Below are 25,020 nucleotides of genomic sequence, written 5' to 3'. Positions count from 1 at the left end.
GAAATCAGATAACATAAGGTTCGTCTACAACAGACAGCGAACAGAAGCATCGATGACTTGCCAGAAACTTCGGATAGATGCGGGCCCGTCCCGTGCTGTGCGATAACACTTGTTAGGCGGCGAAACGTGGTCGCCCGATAAAGATAAATGACACGTGTCATTACCCCCTCTTGAAAAGCGTCGACCCGATGCTGCAAACAAACGAAATGAAGAAAAAGCACTCGTAGCAAAGAAAACAACAAAAATAAGGAAGTTCGTCAGCGCCCGTAAAAGGGTTCAAGGCGCACCACGGGGACCACTGCAGATCGTGCGTGGTGCCGCTGTGAATGCGAAATGCCGTCTGGCACGACCTCATACGTCTCATACGTCGAATGACCTTGTAAGGTCCGAAATAGCGTCGCAAAAGTTTCTCACTCAGTCCTCGTCGGCGTATCGGGGTCCATACCCAAACACGGTCGCCGGGCCGGTGCTCGACGAAGCGTCGTCGCAGGTTGTAGTGTCGGCTGTCGGTACGCTGCTGGTTCTGGATCCGTAGGCGGGCGAGCTGTCGAGCTTCTTCGGCGCGCTGGAGATAGGTAGCGATGTCAAGATTTTCCTCGTCAGTGACGTGCGGCAGCATGGCGTCGAGCGTCGTCGTCGGGTTTCTGCCGTAAACCAGCTTAAATGGCGTGATCTGTGTTGTTTCTTGCACCGCCGTGTTGTATGGCAGGACTGCATCCCATGTCTTGTGATCGACGTCGACGTACATTGCTAGCTTGTCGGCGAGGGTCTTGTTCAGGCGCTCCGTGAGACCATTCTTTGCGGATGGTAGGCAGTTGTCGTCCTGTGACTTGTCTGGCTGTATTGCAGAATGGCTTGCGCGAGCTCTGCTGTAAAAGCCGTTCCTCTGTCGATGATGAGGACTTCTGGAGCACCATGTCGCAGCAGGATGTTCTCGACGAAAAATTTCGCCACTTCGGCTGCGCTGCCTTTCGGCAGAGCTTTAGTTTCAGCGAAGCGGGTGAGATAGTTCGTCGCCACGACGATCCACTTATTTCCGGAAGTTGATGTCGGAAACGGTCCATCCCGATCTGCTGAAAAGGTCGGTAAGGAGGCTTGATCGGCTGTAGTAATCCCGCTGGCCTTATCGGTAGTGTCTTGCGTCGCTGACAGTCTCGGCATGACTTGACGTAACGGGCGACATCGGCGGTTGGGTGCGGCCAGTAATATCTTTCTTGTATACTTGATAGCGTCCGGGAGAAACCGAGGTGCCCAGCGGTCGGATCGTCATGTAGGGCGTACAGTACTTCTGGACGCAGCGCCGACGGAACAACAAGAAGATAGTTGGCGCGGACTGGTGAGAAGTTTTACTTCACGAGTAGGTTGTTTTGAAGCGTGAACGAAGACAATCCACGCCTAAATGCCCTAGGGACAACGTCGGTGTGCCCTTCCAAATAATCGACTAAGGCTTTTAGCTCCGGGTCTCCTCGTTGCTGTTCGGCGTAGTATTCCGCGCTTATTATTCCAAGGTAGGCGTCGTCATCCTCGTCATATTGCGGCGGCGGGTCAATGGGGGCGCGTGATAGGCATTCAGCATCTGAGTGTTTTCGTCCGGACTTGTAGGTTACACTGATGTCGTATTCTTGTAGTCTGAGGCTCCACCGTGCCAGCCGTCCTGAAGGGTCCTTTAAGTTGGCTAGCCAACACAATGCGTGATGGTCGCTGACCACTTTGAATGGCCTGCCATATAGGTAAGGGCGAAATTTCGCTGTGGCCCAAACGACGGCGAGGCATCCATTTTCGTTTGTAGAATAATTGCCTTCCGCTTTTGATAACGACCGGCTAGCGTAAGCTATCACGTGTTCATGCCCATCTTTTCTCTGGACTAGGACGGCACCGAGGCCTAGGCTACTGGCGTCAGTGTGGATTTCGGTATCGGCGTGCTCGTCGAAGCGCGCAAGCACGGGCAGCGACTGCATGCATAGTTTGAGTTCTTTAAATGCGTCGGCCTGCGGCGTTTCCCACTTGAACTCGACGTCACATTTAGTTAGCTGTGTCAGCGGCTAAGCGATGCGTGAAAAGTCATTGACAAATCGCCTATAGTAAGCACACATGCCAAGAAATCTACGCGCTGCCTTCTTGCCGATGGGCTGCGGGAACTGTGCAATGGCAGCTGTCTTCTGCGGGTCAGGGCGGACTCCAGACTTGATGATGATGTGGCCTAGGAACAGAAGCTCATCGTAAGCGAAGCGGCACTTTTCTGGCTTCAGAGTGAGCCCTGATGACTTTATGGCCTCTAGTACTGTGGCAAGTCGCCTAAGGTGATCGTCGAAATTTGCGGCGAAGACAACGACGTCATCCAAGTAAACGAGACAGGTCGGCCACTTCAATCCTGCTAAAACCTTGTCCATCACGCGCTGGAACGTTGCAGGCGCCGAGCACAGTCCAAATGGCATACACTTGAACTCGTAGAGGCCGTTTGGGGTGATGAAGGCGGTCTTTTCGCGATCTTTTTATTGAACTTCTATTTGCCAATAGCCAGACTTGAGGTCTATCGACGAGAAGTATTTTGCGTTGCAGAGCCGATCCAATGCGTCGTCTATCTGTGGGAGGGGGTATACGTCCTTCTTCGTGATCTTGTTCAGACGAAGATAATTGACGCAGAAACATAGGGTTCCGTCTTTTTTCTTCACGACGACAACAGGGGATGCCCACGGGCTTTTCGACGGCTGGATGATGTCGCCGCGCAGCATTTCGTCGAGTTGTTCTCTTATAGCTTCACGTTCTCGCGGCGAAATTCGGTAAGGGCTCTGGCGGAGTGGTCAAGCGCACTCCTCGGTGATTATGCGATGCTTGGCGACTGGTGTTTGTCGAATCCTCGATGACTTCGAAAAGCAGCCTTTGTATCGTCGGAGCAGACTTCTGAGCTGCTGTTGCTTAATCACGGGGAGACTTGGATTAATGTCGTAGTCTGGTTCGGGAACCATGGTCGTCGGGGTAGATGCGGCGGAATCCGAGAGGACGAACGCAGCGCCGGTTTCCAGATTTTAATCGATGTACGCGATCGTCGTGCCTTTGTTGATGTGCTTGAACTCCTGGCTGAAGTTTGTCAGCAACACTTCAGTTTTCCCTCCATGCAGTCGAGCGATCCCTCTTGCGACGCAAATTTCACGGTCTAGCAGTAGACGCTGGTCGCCTTCGATGACACCTACGTCAGCGGGTATTTCGGTGCCGACAGAAATAACAATGCTGGAGCGAGGCGGGATGCTCACTTGATCTTCGAGCACACTCATGGCGTGGTGACTACGAGGGCTCTCCGGCGGTATCGCTTTATCTTCCGACAGCGTTATTGACTTCGACTTCAGGTCGATGATTGCGCCGTGTTGGTTCAGGAAGTCCTTACCGAGAATGACGTCTCGTGAACATTGTTGGAGGATAATGAAGGTGGCAGGGTAAGTGCGGTCAAGAACGGTTATTCTTGCCGTGCAGATGCCAGTCGGCGTGATGAGGTGTCCTCCAGCGGTCCGAATTTGAGGGCCTTCCCATGCGGTCTTAACTTTCTTCAACTGGGCGGCGATGTGTCCACTCATTACGGAGTAATCAACCCCTGTGTCCACTAAGGCGGTAACTGCGTGGCCGTCGAGAAACACGTCGAGGTCGGTGGTTCTTGTCTGGCGTTGCAGTTAGGTCTTGGCGTCGGATCACGGCTGAGTCGTGTTGAACTGAAGTTGGAACGTCGCGTCGTCAAGTCGTCTTTCGTCGGTGTAGTCTTGGCTTCCTGACTTCGTCGGGACGGTGGCGTGTCGTTATTGTGTCGTCGAGATGGTCTCTGCGTCGTCTTCGTCGGCGGCAGAGGATCTTCGACAGTTCGACGAACAGCAACTGCAGCTCCATCGGTTGCTGCTTTTCGTTTTCTGGATATGGGCTCGCAGAGCGGCCCCGTGCTTGGCCAGTGTATGGACGGCGCTGCGGCGACAGTAGCGGCGAGGTAGTCAGCGATGTCACGAGGGCGTTCGCCTCCCAGAGGGCGCGGTGCGTCCACGGCGAACCCTCGCAATCCCAGGTCGCGGTATGGGCATCGGCGGTACACATGGCCGGCTTCCCCGCAGTGGTAGCAGAGCGGGCGGTGGTCAGGAGCGCGCCAAACGTCGGTCTTCCTCGGGTAGCTGCGCTGGGCGACGGGTGGGCGTGTTGGCGGCGGCGGCGGTGGTCGACGGAATTGCGGCGTTACAGGGTCCTGGCGCGGTAGTGGAGGCGGACCTTGACGGCGGGCGACGGTGGCGTAGGTCATAGCTTCTGGCTGGGGCTGCGATGATTGTAGTTGTACCTCGGGAACACCCAGCGATCGCTGGACTTTTTTGACAATTTCGGCGACTGAGGCCACCAGAGGTTGCGATGAAGGGAAGATTCTTTGAATCCCCTATCGTACGACTGCCCTGATGGTCTCGCGCAGGTTGTCGGTGCCCAGTGACTCAACTCCGGCGTAGTTTGTCGAGTTCGTTCGGCGGTTGAATTGTCGGTTCCGCATTTCGAGTGTCTTCTCAATGCTGGTGACCTCGCGAAGGAACTCTTCTATGGTCGTCGGTGGGCTTTGTATCATTGCGCCGAGAAGTTCCTCCTTTACACCACGCATCAGTAGGCGGACTTTCTTCTCTTCGGCCATTTCCGGGTCGGCGTGGCGGAACAGACGGCTCATTTCCTCAGTGAAGATTACGATCGTCTCATTCGGCAGCTGCGCTCTGGTCTCCAGTTAAGCTTGGGTTCACTCTTTTCGCAGGACGCTTGTAAATGTTTGCAGGAAGCTGCTTCGGAACAGGTCCCACGTCGTCAAGGTGGCCTCTCGATTCTCGAACCACGTCTTGGCGGCGTCCTCCAATGCGAAATAGACATGTCGCAGCTTGTCGTCGCTTGCCCCGCTGTTAAACCTAGCGACCCTCTCATACGTTTCCAGCCAGCTTTCCGGGTCCTCAAATGTGGATCCGCGGAACGTCGGTGGTTCCCTGGGCTGCTGCAGCACGATGGGGGACGCTGGGGCTGCCATTGGGGTTGCCTCGGCCACAATCTTCTTGGTCTTCTTAGGTAGAAGTCCGTGCTCCGGGGGCAGCTGTTGAAGACGGCGGCTTGCTCGATTGTCCGGGACTACGTTGGTGTTCTCTTTGCGGTCCGGGCTTGGATCACGGCTTGTCAGGGGCGTCCGGTACAAGAACAAAAAAAGGAAGCACCTCCACCAGATGTAACGTGGTGGTGACGTTGAAGAACACAGTAGCAATACTGTGAAAGACAAAACTAACTTTTATTGGGCGAACCTGTGCCCACAAAAAGAGGCTACACTTACACCACAACGGTAGCGGCGAACACGTTCGGCGATCGTCGAAAATCTGATCCGCGGCTCAAGCGCGTCGGCTGTCACATAGCAGTGGTCGAATGTTCCAGACTAATCGTTGGGACCCGCGTGCCTTCCACAAAGTTCTACACCATTCGCGTCAGGCGATGAAATCAGATAACATAAGGTTCGGCTACAACAGACAGCGAATAGAAGCATCGATGACTTGCCAGAAACTTCGGATAGATGCAGGCGCGTGCCGTGCTGTGCAATAACACTTGTTAGGCGGCGAAACGTGGTCGCCCGATAAAGATAAGTACACGTGACAATATCTTACTGCGCAGGGTAAATGCAATATCTTCAAATGAAATCAAATCAAATGAAATTTATTCGGCAGCAAAAAAGCTTCGAGGAGGACAGGTAAAAGCTGTTAGAAACAGTCCGGGGATCCCTGAGTCCCTAGCACACAGGGCCGCATAGAAGCGCGCAGCTAATGAAGTACAATACACTAGGACAAAGCAAATTCATTAGTTAAACAAAATCGTTCTAACAGGAAAGTAGCAGGCAAAAAAAAAAGAATTCACTGTATCGCATCATTATACAAACATTTCACGCAGTTCTTTTGGCGATAGTCCACATATGTACATGACAGGTTATTTTAATACGCGATTTAGAATTGTGGGCAGTCGAAATTTCAGCATTTGATGTCCATAATTGGTTCTGAATATGGCGACATGCCACCCTTCAGGATGGCGAACATTATAAACAGGCAAGTTTTCCGCCAGCCGTGCTAGGCTTGTTGAGGCATCATTATTGTTTAGTAAACCGAGTTTACAAACACGCCATAGGTTTGTAGTCAAGGGTCTGACGGAATCCCGTTTGGTCGGGATGGTACAAGATACTAGTGAGTCGCACCGACCAAAAATTAAGATGGAATGACGTTTCGGCTCCCACACGGGAGCCTTGTTCACAATGATCTTTGTGAACAATGATCTTTGTGATCATTGTGAACAAGGCTCCCGTGTGGGAACCGAAACGTCATTCCATCCTAATTTTTGGTCGGTGCGACTCACTAGTATCACGCCATAGGTTGTAATAAGAGATCGATTAAACGTGGATCATGTGGTTTTTCTTGAATAAACCTGCAGTGCAAGAGCCTTATGGGACTAAACAGGCTGGGCGTAAAGCTCGTTTTTTAAGACAAAGTTTACTAGTATTTCCAGCTGTATTTGTTGACCATGGATGCAATGCATAATTAATAAAGAAGGAAATAAAGAATTATATATGACTGTGCTAACATACGTAGGTAAGAAGTAGTAGTGGCGGGGCTTAAAGCCGGTTGTCCTAGGCAGTTTATTATTAAAGTTAGTTCAGGTGATGATCGATGATCCCATGCCATTTTTTGTGAAAAGTGTGCGCACCATGATTTAAAGTTTTTGACGACTTGAAGTTTAGAGTTATTAAAAAAAATAGCCAGGCTTAGCTTGGTTAAGCCAAGAATGCGTTGCATATCTCGATGGAGTTCAGTGCTGCTCCGTTGACTCGATAGGCTATTGACTCGATCGCCATTGAAACTGCCCGTGTAGCAGCGCTCGATCGCCTTTGAGTCGATAGACTATCGGTTCGAGGGCCCTCGAAATGCCCGTGTGACAGGGGTGTAAGACTGTCCCGGCGAAGGAGCGCAGCTCTTTTATACATATGCCGTGACGATGGATGGATGGATGGATGGATGGATACGGCTGAACCCTTTACATCGGGCGGTGGCTCAAGCCACCTAGCCATGTCTTGTGAAATTTTACTCCTGTCTTGCTTTTAGCCACCAATCAGATAACCTTCGCTTGGTTACTTCTAACCTCTTAAAATCCACTTTCCCTTCACTATCCCTAAACCCCAATGCCTTGGGTAAGTCAGCCCCGCTGCCTTCCACTGTAGGGTGAAGCCCTTTACAGAAAAGTATCAAGTGTTCAGCCGTTTCCTCCTCCTCTCCGCACGCAACGCACAAAGTGTCTATCTCCTGGTACCTGACTCTATACTTCTTAGTCCGCAAAACTCCAGTCCTGGCCTCAAACAACAAAGAACTTCCCCTACAATTATCATAGATATTTTCTTTGACAATTTCCTGTTTAAAGGTCCGGTATGTTTCTAGTGCCGATTTCGTCAGCATCCCTGTTTTCCACAAAGCTCTCTCTGTTCCTTTAACCTTTTTCTTAACCGATAATTGCTGATTTGCCCCCTTACTGCTGTCCAGATATTTGCTTGTCAATTTTCTAGTTCGCTTTCTCCATTTCGTGTCAACATTCTTTATATACAGGTATCTGAAAACTTTCCTAGCCCACCGCTTCACGTCAATCATAGCGCAGCGCCCCTAGCGGGAGGAGCGGGAGTCAGGTGGTGGCTGCGGCCGCGCGCGACCGCGCCAGTTGGGGCCCAGCTTTTCCTCCGTGACGTCACACGCCGGCGCAGCGCCCCTATCGGGAGGAGCGGGAGTCAGGTGGCGGCTGCGGCCGCGCGCGACCGCGCGAGTTGGGGCCCAGCTCTTCCTCCGGCTGTCGTGACGTCACGTCACGTGGTTTGGTGGCTTCCTGGCCGCGCCCAAGGGCTGAACTGAGTGATTGCAATATGCAACGCATAAAACAGGGGGCAACCACACATGTGTCTTGTGCTGGTGGAATAAAACAGCCTTTGTTTTATCAGTGCTTAGTTTTAGGCAGTTAATTTGTGTCCATGCATTGATTTTGGACAGTGAGCTATTTGCTCGACTACCTAAATCTGCAGATGGCTCACCTGAAAATTACAAATTCATGTCATCAACAGAGATTATATGATGGGCTATTTCATCGATGCGGTCTATCTCACTGATATAAAGGACGAATAGAAACGGTTCCAGAATGCTTCCCCGTAGGACAACTGTTTTTTATTTTTTCTCGAAGAATGTTTTTCAATAATGACAAATTGAGAACGGTATTGCAAGTAGGACATAATTATTTCTTTCCGATGCCTCTTATGCCAGGGTGATCAAGTTTTTGCAGGAGAAGTTTATAATTAATTAGGTCGAGCGCTTTTGAAAGATCCGTAAGAAGCCCAGATACCGTATTTCTGCATTAAAGTTTTCCTAGCATAAATTCCTTTTGGGCAATAAGTGAGAGCTGAGTTTGTTTTTGCGAAAACCTACTGTTAGGTGTTTATCAACCTAAAATAATTCTCGTCCGAGAAACTTGTGATGAAGTTGAGTAATAATTGCTTTTCTCAGGGAACCCAATATTTTCTGGACAAGTTTCCCCTAAAGGTTGGATCTTTCGCTGTGTACGCCATTCGTTTCACGGGGAACCAGACGTAAGTATGAGATCTTGGCAACTGTTCAACTTTTTTTGAGACTTTAGTTCTCGTAGCCCATATCAGGTGGTGTTTCTGCGTGCTTGCCTGTGACTCTATGACGGTCAGTGCGCCCAGTGCAGCGGCACACAGAGCAATAATTAGTGCAAATTTAATGATTTTAGGCAGTAGCGGTTACGAGAGCGTACCTACGCTATTTGAAGCATCACGAACGGACGAACTTTGCTTTGGGAAGTGAGTTGACCCCCCAAGTTGCAGCATTGAACCGATGTGGGTTCTAAAACGGCAAGCATAATTTTTGTTGCCCATATGAACCGCAAAGAACGCCTAAGTTGGTGATATAGGGGCTGCTGCCAACCTAACTGCCCACGTGAGACAAGCAGGTGCCCATGAGCATGAGATACATTGGAAGATTAGGCGAAACTTGCCCCTATCGGGCTCATGTCTGGCTAATGAAGGCAGTTCACGTCTTAACAACTTATCAGCTGTGTGTCGGCAGGTACTGGAAGCTGCTTCCGGCGGTAGTGGGATACAAGTCTATCAAAATTATCTATCCGACGGGAAAAAAACCTCCTCAAGGAGGCCGTCCAGCCAGTTACGTCGACGTCTTCACCTGACATGGCGGTTAAGCGCCAGAGTAAAATAGCAGGAGATGGCCAGGTGCTTCCGTGAAATCGGTTTCATAGCGATATCAAGGGAATCGGTCAATGTCACTGGCTAGAGGGTCGCATTCGAGGGACGTTTGCCGCTGCGTTCTTCAGTTCTATCGGACAATAGGTCCGCATTTGTCTAATTTACCAGTATTCTTAAAAAGAAAAGTATATAATGGCTGTATCTTAACGGTACTTACCAATGGGGCAGAACGTGGATGCTAACGAAAATGATTCAGCTTAAGTTAAAGACAACGCAAGGAGCTATGGGAAGAAAATGATAGGTGTAACGTTAAGAGACCGGAAGCGGACAGAGTTGCTGACGGAACACATCCAGGTGGAACTCAAGATAAAGAAATGGGCTTGGGCAGGGCATATAATGCGAAGGCATGGTAACCGCTGGTCTTTAAGTGTAACTGAATGGATTCCAGGAGAAGGCAAACGTAGCTGGGGGCTGAAAAAAGTTAGGTTGGCGGATGAGACTAGAGAGTTATAGCATATCGTTACCGTGTTTACGTTACGGTTTACCGTGTTACCGGACGCCGGATTTTCGGGTTAGCGCGGCGCACGCCAGAAGACGTTTTAGCGTACCTTCTCTCCCGTAACAAGTTACCGTAGGGCTAAAACGAGTGATGATGATGGCAGATGCCCAGCTTTGAATTATAAAAAGACGGATGCATTGCAATCATTTCTATGAAGTGAAATGCTACACTTTAGTAATCTTTTTCTCTGCATATAAAGACGTACCGACTGCACTTTAGCTAACAGCCGACTCAGCGGCTTTTCAAATGTGCACCCGTGAAGCTAGACACATTTGCCTGCCCTGGCCAGTTGACAATTTCACTACGTAGACCTCAGTAAGCTTGCATACACAGCGCAGGTTGCGTTGCGAGCGCTGTAAAAAAAAAAAAGCACAACTACGACGCCTGTTCGCAGTGCCGCAACGTCGCTTCTTTATGTGTTTGGATGTGAACACTCTTGCGCCATCTAGTGGCAGTAAGTTAAAGCACACCAACACCAGGCCGGAGAAACTTTTTATTTTCTGCAATTACTGATGAATATACAAAGAGAATTAACAGTCTTTTTTTTTGCGAGGAAAGAAATCATGAAATTATAGAAAAATGTTAAATCGGGCACGAAACTGAAGAGCTGCAGTGTAGTCGTTGCTATTTGGCTATGTACACGACATATAGTCAGGCTTAACTGCTCAATAATCGGTAACTAATCTCCAAAACATGGCCTAGTTGTTACTCAAACCTCAACGTACGAGTGAGAGTTTGCAAATTAAAAGCGAATGCCTTCATGTATAGCGAGAAATGGCGCCGAAGAACGTGGCGGCGGTGCTGTATTTGGTCCGAAGCGGCCGTGCAGGGCGCCGCCATGTTTGTTTACAAGCGAACGCTAACTCTCCGCAACGCCAAAAGGAATTCCGTAAAGTGTTTGCGGACCGGTAAGTGGCGGCGCTTCCCGGGCCCGATAAACGGTAACGTAAACATGGTAACGATATGCTATAACTCTCTATTAGTAATTTTGCGGGGATACGGTGGCCGCAGCTCGCAACGAAAAGGGTTTATTGGAGAGACATGGGAGAGACCTTCACCTTGCAGTGGGCGTAGTGAGGATGCTGCTGCTGATGATGATAAAGCCGAATGTGTGCAGCGTGGACAAGGCCGATATGGGGACTAGTCTGGGCGGACAACGTCGGCTGCTGCTTCATTATCCTAATCAGCCTAAATACAGTCACTGAAAGTGTAAAGACCCTCCAGTTGACATTATGCTATTATCACATTTATTGATCGAATAATCGTGTATAAATAGAGTCCCATGTAGCCCTTAACTCAAATTTAAATTAAAGGGCGGGGCCTGTGGGTTCAAAGTCAGCAGCCCCAGTTTGGCCAACGAAGCCGGCATTGACCCACGATGTGCTGCCCAAAAGCAGTCCCATCAGTTCAGTTTTGGACCAACGTGAGTAACAAACGTGGAACTGCTCACATTTTGTGTGCACTGCCTGGTGTGTGCGGCACACTGCTCCTCTGTCCCTGCAGACAGGTGAGCGCAGCCCCTGACGACAAACGTTTGTTTTACAGCGGCAGCTGTTAAGCTCAAGTTCCTATGTTTTAGTGACCGTCGTTGTAGTTGTAATCGAATACTGTATTCATCGGCATAACAGGTGGGTGCGTTGATATCAGAGCTATTCAGGGGGGTGAATACCGAGAAAGAGATGGGTATCCGTGAATAGGGAAATCCGGAACTGTTGGGTAGTTACCACCAGAACTATCCCCAAGGTGATGATGTGGAAAGAGTAGGCTATCGTTAAAACGGAGGAATCCTGAAGCGAAGGATGGTTACTGTGGAAGAACGAGTGCATGGCGAGATGATAAAAAGGCGCAACCAGTGGGTGGTGGGCGTAAAAACCACTCGGATGGTAGTTGTCATGGTGGGAGGAGGGCATACATAGGTCACCAATATAACCGTTCCTGAGGTGGTTTGCCTTGAAGGAGGAGGCTCTGGCGAAAGCGGTTCAATGTCCAACAGTAGTATGGTTGCCTTGGAAGGAGAACGGCATGGCGAGAGGGAAAGACAACGAAACTGGAAGGTGGGTGCTACATGAACCTTCCGTAAAGTTGTTTATCCGGGAGGAGGAGGAGGTTTATCATAAAAAGTAGGTGTGTGGAGGAAGCATAAGAAAGCATAGCTGGAAGGTGGTTTCCGCGGGAACCATCCGGAGTCTGGTTACAGTGGAAGGAGGAGGATGCGGCAAGAGAGGAGAAATCACCAACAGGAGGATGGTTACAGTGGAAAGAAAGGGTGTTGCGAAAGCGTATAAAACCCTAACTGCCGGTGGCTACCACAGGAACAGTCAGGAGTTTGGTTTAGCGGGGTAGGAGGAGGAAGATTTCTGTGAGAGCGGAAAAATGGATCGCACTTCATCTGCGACAACTGCTGTGAAACGGGCCACCCGAGAATAGGTTTTTTCGTGGCACAACGCACTTAGAGCGACGAACTGGAGAGGAGAGCATGTCGAAAAGCGATTATGTGGGAAAAACTAAGAGCTCTAAAATCACACATAAATGAGTCACTCTTATCTTGTCTACCCAAATATACGGTAGTATAAAAATGACAACTGCAGCTCAGTCCTGAGTTACACAGTCGTACGAGCCCCCTGAGTTTTTTACTTTGTTAGCGCGCCAGTACTCAAAGGCGAGAGATGCCGGTTTTATGCGGGCAAGGCAAATTTCGGCCTGCTCCCTTGTGCCCCACACAGGCCGGATTTGTTTACTCGCGCACTAATTGCCTGCTGCTCTGATTCTCATGTTATTGCGATAAAGGTGCCGATCTCAACTTTTTTTTCAAGTACTGAAACAACATTGGTAGTAGGTTGCCCACACTCAGGCCATAATGGGCCTACTGCAAGTCGCCTATGTGCAAGTAGCAACTACAATGCCGTTAATGAAGCTTATGATTAAGCTTCGCTCAAATACTAAGAAACCTTTATTAAATGCAGTGGAAACAGTCATAACGACTATGCAATTTCCGGACAAAGAGTATGGTGGAGCTGCCATAAAAAAACGTAAACCAATGAGCTCCTGCCTGTACCACTAAAGTATCACAGGCTTAACCCAATCGTAATATAAATGAAAAGGCCCGAAGGCAATGTTGGGCTTTTGCCACCCGAAGGTGGGAAAATAAAAAAATGGGGTAATGCTACTAAGCGACCCACAGCCGGGGGAGCGGGCCCGGAGAGACTCCCCTGATCTCCCCTGGGACGTAGCGGAGGGGGTAGGACATAGGTTGTGGGAATGGGACTGAGGAAAGGGTTATGGGTAATGTGATGGGAATGGGGACAGCGAGATGTTGACCCTCATTTTATCATCGCTCGACTCCTGTCTGGCCAGGACAGGGAGGGCGTCGATGTTCTCCAATGGTGCGGCTCCACTCACGGGATGCCCGACCACCCAACGACGCAACAGCTCCGACTCGGAGACTGGGAATCCTAACCCGGGGCAGCTGCCTCAGGCTCCTCCACGACTTTCAGGGGTCCGGTTCGGACTTGCATTGCGCTCCCAGCTACTAACCGTCGAGTGTTTTTCGCGGCTTTTCAGACTCCGGAAGTATGTGTGGTGTGATCCGGCCAATAGAGACTTGGGCCGTCAGCCTATCGGCACGCAGCCCTCGGCGCCATGACCCACCCCTCCGTGGGGACCCACCTGTGCTTCCAACCAACCAACCATGCACTTATTTCCTCCCCTGGCTTGCTCCACACCTACTGAGGAGGGAGTGTTCAGGGCCGGGCTGACCGGGCCACAAACCAAGAACCTGGCCGAGGGTGAGATAACCCGGGCCTACTCCACCGGTACTCCGCAACATCGACGGTTTTTACATCGGTCCTACTAAGGTCCCCCGCGCTTCCTAGGAGCCCTTCTGCTGGAAACCCCCGCGCGGACCTGGCCTCTCCGTGGCCAGAAACCGACGCGCCAGCCGGTAGCCACGCACGCCCCCGCGTGCAGAGGCTTTTTGATTTTCGAGCAGTTTTTGAGTCCAATTCCGTGAGTCCAACCTGATAATGAAACCAGGCCTGCCTCCGCTCAGGCATCGGACCTCACGTGCGCGACTGGCCCACTCAGTCGCTTGGGAGTCGCTGCCACTCCCATGGGGTTTTGCATCCCCAGAGGACGGGCCCCGGCCAGCCCATCCCCACCGCTGTGCGTTGCACCGGAACAAAGCCTAGTAGCCGAAACTACACCGGCCCGTATCCGGTGGCAGGGGGGGCCACGGGCAGGCCGCACAGTCGGATTTCCCCCCCGCAATTTCCGGACAGCTGCTACAGAATAAAATCAATTTAATTTATAAAGGGAGAAAGGAGATAGCATGCAAAAACAAAAAGAAAATACTTTTTCGAGCCGCCATACGCCTGACTACCGCTTGCACGTGGAAAAGGTATCAGTCTGCAGAAAAAATAATTCAATCTTCAGCAAACCAAACTAAACGCTCCTCTTTTTTCACCAGTGTTACCGTCTACGCTACGCACCAAACCTAACATTGGATTGGAAAACATTTAATTCGTCAGAAAAGGTAGAATGCAGACGATCCGTGCTAGGTGGCTATCAGTCCACGGCTGACAGCGACCTGGGTAGCCCATTCAATGACCCGGGTTTGAACTCCCAAGTCTGAGCTGACCAACACGGCCTCCCACTGCTCGAGAGTAGGAACCTGTATTAGAGATTTCGGGGACGGCTCCTCTTTACAATTCCACAATAGGTGATCATAAGTGGCTAAATCACCACATAATGTACATGCAGGGTCGTATTCACCGGGGTAGAATTTTGACAACAGGTATGGCGTCATGAAGGATCGCGTCTGGAGTCGCCTCCAAGTGGTCTCCTGCTCCTTCTTAAAGGCTTTGTCTGGAGGAGGGAATATCCTCCTTTCAAGTTTAAAATGATTAGTAATATCGTGAAAAGATGATAGGCCGTCCTTCTAAAAACTCTCAGCAACGACAGCGTCCCTTGCTCGACTGACGAATCCTCGAGCAGTTATGTGTGCCGCTTCGTTACCAGGGTTCCCCGAGTGAGCCGGGACCCATATCAATTCAATAATTCTGTCGAAGTCTTTGGTTTGACCCAATATGCTCATTGCTGCCTGAGAAATTCTGCCCCTCGCATAACTGCGTATGGCAAATTTAGAGTCGCTGAGTATGGTAGTAGCTTCTGTGTTAATGATAGCAAGGGCGATTGTCGCCTCTTCTGCCGTTTCCGAGGATTTCGTTATGGTAGTGCCGGAGACTATCAGTTTACCTTGCGTATCCACCGCCGTTAGTGCGAACGCTTGTTTCTGGGGATATTCTGCGGCATCTACATATACTGCATGTTCATCTTGGTTGTATATGTTGTGTAGAGCTTTTGCCCTAGCCCTTCGTCTCACCTCGTGGTGAGCAGGATGCATATTCTAAGCTAGTGGCTTAACTCTTATTACCTTAGCGATGCGTTTATGTATCTGTGTTTTGGTATCTTGGGGTGGAAACTGTATGCCTAGTCCTAAACGATCAAGTATGGTTCTTCCTGCTTTGATGCGGGAAAGCCGGCCTCTCTGCATTGTTAAGTGTGCCTCTGTAAGCTCGCCTAAGGTGTTGTGTACTCCCAAGCCCAGAAACCTTTCGGTGGAGGTACAGTTCGGTAGCCCTAATGCTACCTTGTATGCTGTTCTAATCATAGACTCTACTTTGGCTTTTTCACTACTGTCTAATTTTAAGTATGGGAGTGCGTAGACAAGCCTGCTTATTAAAAATTCTTGTACTATTTTGCAAAGTTCTGTCTCTTTCACTCCCTTCCTTTTGCTTGCAATTCGTCTAATTAGTCTTACCATCATATTGGCGGTTGTCTGGAGTTTTTGTGGTGTTTCCTTGTTCTTCCGGTTCGACTGAAGGAAGAGTCCTAGGATTCTTATAGTTTGAACTTCCTTTACAGGGAGCCCTTCCACCCAGATTTTCAGTGGAGGCGGAGGTTTGTAATGTTTTGCTCGAGGGCCCCTTGGACCAAACCTAACAAGTTTCGAAAACTATTAATGCTACACGGCCCAAACTTCTAACCTTACACAACGATGAGAACATTCCCATACCAGAACATGAGATCTGTAGCACCTTTAACTCCTTCGTTTGGTCAATTTTTACTAAAGAACCTAACATCAAATTACCATTCTTCACTCTCTTTGATCACCCTGCTATACCAGACGTTTTGTTCGGTCCTAGTGGAATTACAAAACTGATCGATTCATTGAAAGTGTCATCTTGATCTGGTATTGATTGACGGATTACACTCGAAAGTCCTAGAAAATTCTGAGAAAATTGTTAGTGTCATGATATGCCATCTTTTTCAACAGTTTTTATCGTCAGGTGTGCTCCTACAAGACTCGAAAATAGGTAAGATCGTCGCAGTCCTTAAAAAAGTTTCATCTTTTTCAGGTAAAACTGCTGCCCTTTTTTCCTCGCAAGCATTTTCTCAAAACTAACGGAAGAAGTAATTTATTCGCACATCAGATTTTTAGTATCGGTCAACTTTTTTCACCCTAAAGAAAATGGTTTCTTAAAAGAACTTTCCTGTGATTCCCAACTAGCTCTTCTTATCAATGACCTCATGTTCGCATCTGGACCCTAATATTCCTGTTGACACGCTCTTCCTTGACTCTGAAAAAGCCCTCGATAAATTACCCTACAAAATATTAATACTAAAATTGTCTCTCCTTAACCTTAATTAGTTAGTGATGAATTGGTTTCAAAATTCTATGATTAACAGAGGGCAATTCGTCTACGCTAACAAATCATCGTCCCCTCGTTCTCCGGTCACTTCAGGTATTCCTCAAGACACAGTGCTCGGACCTTTGCTTTTTCTCATTTACATTAACGATCTTCCTTGCAACGTCACCTATAGCAACCTACTATTTGCCGGTGATTGCATAATTCATCGCCCGATGTCTACAAGCATTGATGCCGATACCCTTCAACAAGGTCTAACTTGAATTGAAACTTGGTGCAAGCATTGGTTGATGTCCCTTAACATTGCTAAAACATGCATGATTTCCTTTCATCGCAGGCATTCACACATTCCCTCCAAATATGTTCTTTTTGATTCTAAAGTGTCTTGCGTTCTTACCTGTAAGTATTTGAACGTTACTTTAACTCATACCCTAACATGGTGGTCTCAAATAACGGGCATCGCCAATGGCGCTAACCACACCCTTGGCTTTCTACGTGGAAATCTCCGTTTTGTTACCCATTTAATTAAATGATTAGCTTACCAAACTATCTTCCGGCCTAAAGTAGAACTCCCTTCAGCAGTATGGGACCCTCATCAGTAAAAACTCTCAATAACGCATGAAAAAATACAAAATCGCGCTATCCGCTTCATTTACTGTGAATATGCATATTATAATAGTGTGTCTTCTCTAAAATTCAGAGCCTCCTTGTCTAATCTTGAAACCAGAAGAAAAATATCTCGATTATGGCTGTTCTATAAGTTTTACATTTCATCTTTAGGAGCATCAATCATATAAGCAGCACATCGTGTCTCAGCAGCGTTAATCAAAGCAAGACCGTGTCCTCCCCCGCTGTATGAAATGCACCTCATTTCCGATCTATTTTTGTGAAATCAGCTCGGGACTGGAACGATCTGCCGCCAGATGCCATACACCTTACGAACTCCATCAAACTCTAGAAAAAGTACCAGGTCATCATCTTGTAATCTGTCATGCCCATTCCTCATGTAATGCCCCATATTCAGGGTCTTTGAGGTAATAAATAAATAAATAAATGAACAAATATCAAATCCTTCACAGCGATGAAGAAATCATCTGGTATATACGGTCAAGCAATGCCGGCCGTGAAATTGAAACTGCAATCATGAATAAAAAGTAATCACCAGCCGCCACGGTAGCTCAGTGGTTATGGCGCTCGGCTGCTGACCCAAAAGATGCGGGCTCGATCCCTGCCGCGGCAGTCGAATTCCGATGAACGCGAATTTATAGAAGCCCGTGTACTGAAAAATGTTAGTGCACGTTATAGAACCCCACGTTCTCGAAATTTCTGGAGCCCTTCACTACGGCGTCCCTCATAGCCTGAGTCGCTTTGGGACGTTAAACCCCCACGAACCATGAGCCATAAAAAGTCATCAGGTACAGCTGGAAGCAGTATGAGGACAACTGGCCGCCGCCGACCGACGATGAAAATGGTGGCACCAGGGGGAATGCGTGGAAAAGAGCAGACGGTGATAATTACTTGGCATGTGCCTTTACGGCCGATTCTCGGCGCGTGTCGGTGCTAGCATTCCGCGAAGTGCGGCCACAGCGCGCTCTAGTGTTATCTCATATATTACTTCTAGATGAGCTTGGAAAACTTAAAAACGGGTTCAGAAGTGCAAGGGTCTTCGATGATAGTCTGTTCGTGCTTGCCAATTACATGATAACAGTAGCACGTAAAATTAACTTTTGTATTTCGCTTTCCTCGATATAAGCGGTCATACCACAATATAAGCAGGGAACTCCAGAAGAACATGCTGAAAGATGAGGAAATAATTGATTTCATACAGAAAATCACCGAAACGAAAAATTTAAAGTACATGGGAAAGGAGAAGAGTTACAACAACTGTGGAGGTCATTTAAGGATTATAGCAAGGTTGTCGTCAATCACCACTGCTGTTCACGTTTGATGTGATAAATATACAAAGAAGCCTATTAAAAAAGTAATCTAGGTGCAGCTGCGCTCACTCGCTGTGGTGAACTGTGTGTGTGAAAGACGACGACGATCAAGACGTGTGAAGCTCGCTCGCAGCCTGAACGTTTGGCCCGAACCTTTGCAAAGCGACCTAGGTTCTGCTGAGCTACAACGTCCTCTTACATAGCTTACATAGCTTACAATTTATCTACATATTAGGCGGGAAGGCTGCAGAGCAGCTGCTGGCCGGTTCAATGTATGCGGACAATATTTTACTGTTAACAAATATCTAAGAAGACTAGCAACTCTCCTTAATTCTAAGGGAAAAAAGGACACGCTGTATGCTTCACATTTAGCGCATTTAGGTCGGATCCGATGATTTTCAACGTCTTAACTGAGGAGGTGCTTATAATACAAGACCACGAAATACCCACAGTCGCAGAGTACAAAACGTTTAGAGTGCACTAAGTCTGCTTATTAGCGCAAATGCGAAAGCCTTTCCCTGTCCTGTTTCTGCCTTCATTTTTTATTTTCTTGTATTTTCTGCAATTTTGGTGTATTCTTTTTGTTTTTAATTTTTTATATATACTTTTACTTTCTCCTTTATTTTTACGTGATGATTTTCTGCCATTAAACATATGTTGCTTAAGAAGTGTTCCTTAATCAACTTTCACTTTTTTGTTTTATTTGCCGCACAACTTATTATTGCCAGTTCTTGCCGACAACTTCCCCCTACGAACTTTCGTCTCCAACTTCCGTCCAGGTCACTCATGAGTCAAGGAAGGCTTTCGCCTTATATCTTAGGGTATGGGTAATGGAAGGACGGATATACATGGAAAAACACCAGCAGACTTCGGGCGAAAGTGTGTACAGATGTCGCGATAAAGAAATTCAGGGCATTGTGGGTTGTGGGATGAAACAGATGTGAAGTAGTCAGAGTTATTTCGAAAGGAAAAATGGGGCCAGGCCTTACTTTCGGGAATGCGCTTTTATGACTGAGGGCAGAAGTTCAGTAGTGACTTGAAATGAATCAGAGGGCTGTTGGAAGATTAGCACTAGGTGCCCACGTCAAAACCACAATCTAGGTAGTACAACTAATGCAGAAAGTTGGGCGGGTTGGTGATTCATTATTTAACTTGGCACCCACGTAAGTGGAAGACCAGACAAGACAAAACACGGGCCAGCGATTCTCCCGTCTGCCTGTACTATGTCTTGCCGTCCACTTACGCTGGTGCCAAGTTTAATAAAGAAGTATTACAACGGGATATGGGCTGGACATGCTTCGAAGTACCAGAAGCTAAGAGTAAAATATATAAAGAACGCATGACGAAATTGGATGATAACAGGTGGGCAGCTAAGATATCTAAATACTTACGCAAAAAAGGGTTGCCTCAAAGCTAATCAGTAGGCATTCAGGAGACATGGACATAGAAATAAAGAGCTTTAAACCAGAGGTAAAAACTCAGAAGGTAAAAACTGGATTAATTCAATGGAAAAGGAGCAGATTGCAGAACTATATCGAGGTCAGAGAAAGCAGATGAGGAAGGAATCGTCCCATGATAACAGAAGAGCAGTGCCCTAATATTTAAAGCTAGGTCAAGGTGCATCAGAACTCAAAGCTAGGACAAGAATTTTAACCGTGGAGATGACACATGTGCAGTTTGTGTTAAATCTGTGGGAGGAAATGAAAATTTATCAGAATGCGGTGGTATTCATCCGGGTGTCAATTCAGGCACAGTCATTCTCCCTGAGGCCCTGTGATTTAGAGATAACAATTGTCATGTGCATGAATCAGCGGTGGAAGTTGGCAAAAAGTGATGGTAACATTGGTTACTGAAAAACAGACAGCGGACGTAGGGTTAAAACGGTGGGATTAAAAATTTGCAATAAGAAAAAATGACGAATTTAGAGGCATATTTATTGCAACACTTGAGACCTACAAAGAAAAACATGCCCAGTATGGTGGCCACTGCTACCACACAGTTTCAAAAAAGGCGCTCCTATTTCTCATGCATAATTCTAATTTCAGAGAGCCACATCTAGTGCAGCACATCATCTTAAGGTGTTACAGTTAGTTATGGGCGTAGTGAAGTCATTTTTCCTAATTTACACTATTGCCAGAGCGAAAACCCAACAATTACTACAACCGAGGTAACAGGTAATTGTTACAAAATAATATTCTGCAACTGGTCATAGGCTTGTTTAATACAAATTTCCAAATTGAAAGAATGCTGCCGTGAAAGAATGGTGGCACACCAGTTTCCTGAGCTCAGCTAGGGCCCATGCAGGAGCGACTGCGGCAGTTAACTGCAACCCAATTCGGGCTTGCCGCTTTTTCTCCCTCACAGAGAACGCATTTATATTGCATGTCCCTGATGTCCCAGTCAACGAAGAGATGCGGACGTCTTGTGGGCTCCTGCCTTTTTCTGCGCCGCCGATGCCGTTATCGCATGCAGCGGTTTCCTCTGGACCGCCCCAATTTCGCCTAACACATGTAGGCCATTTTTATGTTGTCGCTTCTCTCATGCACCTTTCAAGGAACCGATGGGGGTAAAAATCGGGCACGCCCGATTTTCAGCCACACCACTGCCGGTGTGGGACCCAAAGTTGTTTTGTGTGGTCAGCCCCGTTGGGCTTGACGAAGTTATTCCCATACACAGCCCATTTTTTGTTGCATCTGCTCTTCAGTACCCGAAAGGGAACCCATATGGACTTAATGCTTGCATGACAGCTCTTCAGCGCCGCCACAGCCTAAACAGACGTTTTGTGGAGGCTGCCACAGTTTGGCCTCATGACGTTTTCTCTGCGAGCCCACAAGTTTTGCATCTGGCTTGAAGTACACGGCACGTAATCGATGTTGGCTGGCTTTACGAATGTGGTCTGAGTTACCCCTAGCAACACCATAATGGAGTGTGTGATAGCTCTGGGGGGGAAGTGCCAACTTGACTTTCCACTTATTCCCTGCCCTAAGTTGGTTACCCAGCGCCATTTGCTCTTGCCGGACCAACAAGGGGATCTTATCATAATTAGGATTATAAATGTGTAAGAGCCCCCCTCCCCCTTCTTCCCCTGTCCACCTAATCATTGCGAGTAATGTAGAAACAAATGACCTGCCTAATCACAGACCGCCCATTTCTGTCTACCCTCGGCTCAGTCCAATACCTTTGCTGTGTTGACCTTGGCTGCCGTGGAACGTCTGCAAACGCTACAGAGCATTAAAGTTACCGGCGATGTCTCGGTGCCGGTACAGGTGTACCCGACTTGATGGATCCAACTTGCAAAATTTTTTTGTTGTCAACGTCGATGTTAATGATGGTCTGCCCGCCCTTCAGCCTGACCTTTACTTTCCCGCCCACCAAGTGATCCAAGCACGTTATATGAGAAAAGAGCACTGTTGAATCGTCACCCTTCAAGGCCCACCAACACCGCCAGCCTTCTTGTAGTAAAACTGTGGGTGCATTTAACGTCATCAGCCATACTACCAACTGCCATCTACTGCTACATTTGCTTCGGACCTAGCCACATGCGTAGATCCTGCCCTTTCACAACTCAAGTGAAACCTGCGCCTGGAGTCGCAGTGGCTTACCGACGTGGCCTCTGCAAAACTGACCACCACGCCATAACATCTTCCACTTTCCCAGCAAGGAAAAAGGCAACAGAGAAGATTCGTCGTGCGCACTCTAAGCAAATGACTGAGACTGGGAATACATCCGCTGTGCAGGCAGCGTATAACCATACGGCGTCCGGCTCGGAGCCGTGCACTCGGTGGAGTGCCTTCTCACAGGCTCTGCGGCGCTGCTCATGGTGGGAGGTGTGCATATTTCTGGGCAGTGGCTTGATGACCAGCTCTCGGTGAAGGGGCCGCAGAATGGGGAGGAGGGTTCGGTCGTCGGCCAACATGCTCCAAGTCTCCGCCAGTGCGGTCAGAGTGCTGCCGAACGCGTCGGCGGTCAAGCGCAGTTGGAGTATAGAGGGTCTCGCTTTAGCCGACGTGACGTCGCCGTGCAGCGCGCGCGCGCTTTACGTCGGAGTATAAACGCCCCTTAACTGAGCCTGCGCATAACCGTTAACCAACGTATTCGGTGGCGGCATCTATGGGAGCCACTCAACCCCCCTCCCCCCCACTCACTGAATAAAAAAAAACTGCCGAGCTGGGAATCGAACCAGGACGTTTGACGCTTGAGGAAGAGATGCTGCTACTCCGCCACGACGGCTCAAGGGTCAGTCATGAATAAAGGCTCATGTAGAGAATGCACTCTTCCGATGAAGATGTCTCCGCGCTTTCGCTACTTATATCCTGGCATAACAGAGCTATTTACTGCACGAAAGATTTAAATTAATTGTGTGCTGCTTGTTTCACAGAATGTGTTCTTCAATATTTAAAACATATAAAGATAATTTCAATAAACGGCAATCTGATTTACATCCATTTCGTAAGGACACATTTTCTTCATTTTTCTTGCGGTGTGTTGACTAGTGAAAAATTGGTTTCGCTACTACAAGGGCCTGAAATCGAGAAAAATTCATAATAAAGTACGTCCCAGATATATAACGTCGGCGCGTGCAAAAAAGCAGTAGTCGTCAATTCTCTGAAAACATTTACAATGGGAAACAAAGATGCAGTTTTCTACGAGTGCGTTGTTACGCTGTATTTGGACATCATTTCTGAGCTTCATTTCGTGGTCATGGGGAGAAAAAAAACGTTTCTCCTTGTAATAAGCGGAGTTACAGTGGGCCACTAGTTTATAAAGATATCGACGAGTGTAGTACTCAATGCGAAAAAAGTTTCTCATGGAGTGACCTATCTACCATAGTGTTGAAGGCTACAAAGAGGCGTAGGACACTCCGCGTTTGGTCGGGAGGCTATGACAGTTCGCTATGTCCAATTTCAGTTGTATTACGCCTTTTGTGAATCTCAAGGTGAATACTATAGACTAAAATGCGCTTTCAACATGTGATTTAAAACACAAAATGCTGCAGACTTCTCCATGTCAGTAAGCATTAGGTCACCTCTGTTCTTTCGCAGTTCTTAAATTGTGTTTATTTATTGTTTCCTCGGCAGAAATGTGCAAAATCACTCAATGCACCAAAAATGTTATTTCAGGTTCAGCGTCATGTTCGACACACGAGGGAATCCTGGCGTTCCAACAATTGGGACATCATTTAATTATACCAGAACAAATGAAATAATCACCGTGTCTGTGCGCCACACTCCAAATGGGTACCTCATTCTAACAAGCACCGAAAGCGGCGCGAAGTTCGTACAATCACAGGATTACCCGGATCGTATCGCTCCTTATTTCGGAAATGCCGTCATATTACAAGTTTACTGCGTAAGTACACAACACAGTATTGAGTGACGGCAATGACACATGCGGGCAGCATTCATTTGTTGATAGGATTATTGTTTTCTGCTGCTGCAGCTGCGAAGGGGAACCTGGGATGAAATTTGGTGGTTAGGTTTTCTATGTTGAGCCATTATTACTTTCCTGTTTGTCGTTGGCCAGTAGTTTTGGTCAATAAAGAGCAACAGTGGAAGTTGTGCTCGAGCTTGTAATGATACTGCTTAACTATGGTGGCTGGGTGCAATTCCTTTCAGTCGCTGGTGGCAGATAAGTGGACGCCACGTATGTGTTCTCTTGATACACGTGAGCGACATGTCACGGCGCGCCCTCTTTCGAAGTGCACACTTGGGGGTAGCTTAGAACAGCTGTAGAATAGCCATCATTTGTAACGCATTATGTAAAAGATAGCGCAAAGGAAACATGAAAGCCAGACAAGCCCTATAACAACCTTAAGTTCTTTTCCATGTAAACACTTCAAGATGAGGTGCAGTGATCATGGCAGTGTTCTCTGTGTGTGTTTGTGAGGATAAGACGTTTTAATGGCAATTCGGTTACGGATTTTGCCCTCCCAAATTGCAGGCTCTCTCCAGGTTTCTTGAACACAAAGCGGGGCACCGCAGAAGAATATGCACACTTTTGCAGTCTGAGTGGTGGCTGCAGGCCCGGTTCCTCAAGGACTGCTTCAAGTAGCCAGCATCTAAACGCACAATTACAAGGTCTTTAGGGAATGGTGCGCAACATCGTAGTTGCTGCGGAATCGACTGAAACTACCAAGAAGAAAGAAGGACAATAAGGCACGAGGGAACTTCGTCCGGTTAGGCGAAACGAACTTCTCAAAATAGCATATAGATATACTAAACCTAGGACCGAAATTCTGCATCGAAACCATGCTTAAGCCAACTGAAAAGCTGCACCTGCCAAGTCGGTATCTTGTCTAGCCCGCATTGAAGTTCGACTGAGAAGCTTTCAAGAATGCGCCCGCGTCCTCGAAAGAACACAAGGTCGGCAAGAATAGTAAAGAGCCCCAGGCTTCTTGTTGATTTCTTTGGAGAAAAAGGTTTAAAGGTGATATGTGCATAGAAGGAAGGATGTTTTGTTATTATGCCGGAAGATACCTTCGGAGAGAAGGCTGGAGCGGCCATCGAGAATTTCGAAAGTATTGTGTTCAACAGCAGTACAGTAAATTGT

The 25,020-nt window shown here is 48.0% G+C and overlaps 1 protein-coding gene across 1 annotated transcript in view; it reads left to right on the top strand.

Annotated features, from left to right (window-relative positions):
- The window catches only part of LOC144103290 (uncharacterized), a 175,775-nt gene extending 151,253 nt beyond the window's left edge, over positions 1-24,522 (top strand). Inside the window, exons 7-9 of the mRNA XM_077636051.1 lie at positions 8,553-8,635; positions 23,592-23,820; positions 24,412-24,522. Coding sequence (XP_077492177.1) covers positions 8,553-8,635; positions 23,592-23,820; positions 24,412-24,522 — 423 coding nt within the window. The remainder of the gene's footprint in view (positions 1-8,552; positions 8,636-23,591; positions 23,821-24,411) is intronic.
- The last annotated feature ends 498 nt before the right edge of the window (positions 24,523-25,020 follow it).

This window comes from Amblyomma americanum, chromosome 9 (assembly GCF_052857255.1).
Source record: "Amblyomma americanum isolate KBUSLIRL-KWMA chromosome 9, ASM5285725v1, whole genome shotgun sequence".
NCBI lineage: Eukaryota > Metazoa > Arthropoda > Arachnida > Ixodida > Ixodidae > Amblyomma > Amblyomma americanum.
The sequence above is the reverse complement of the archived record's forward strand: the minus strand, read 5'-3'. Positions and strand labels throughout refer to the sequence as shown.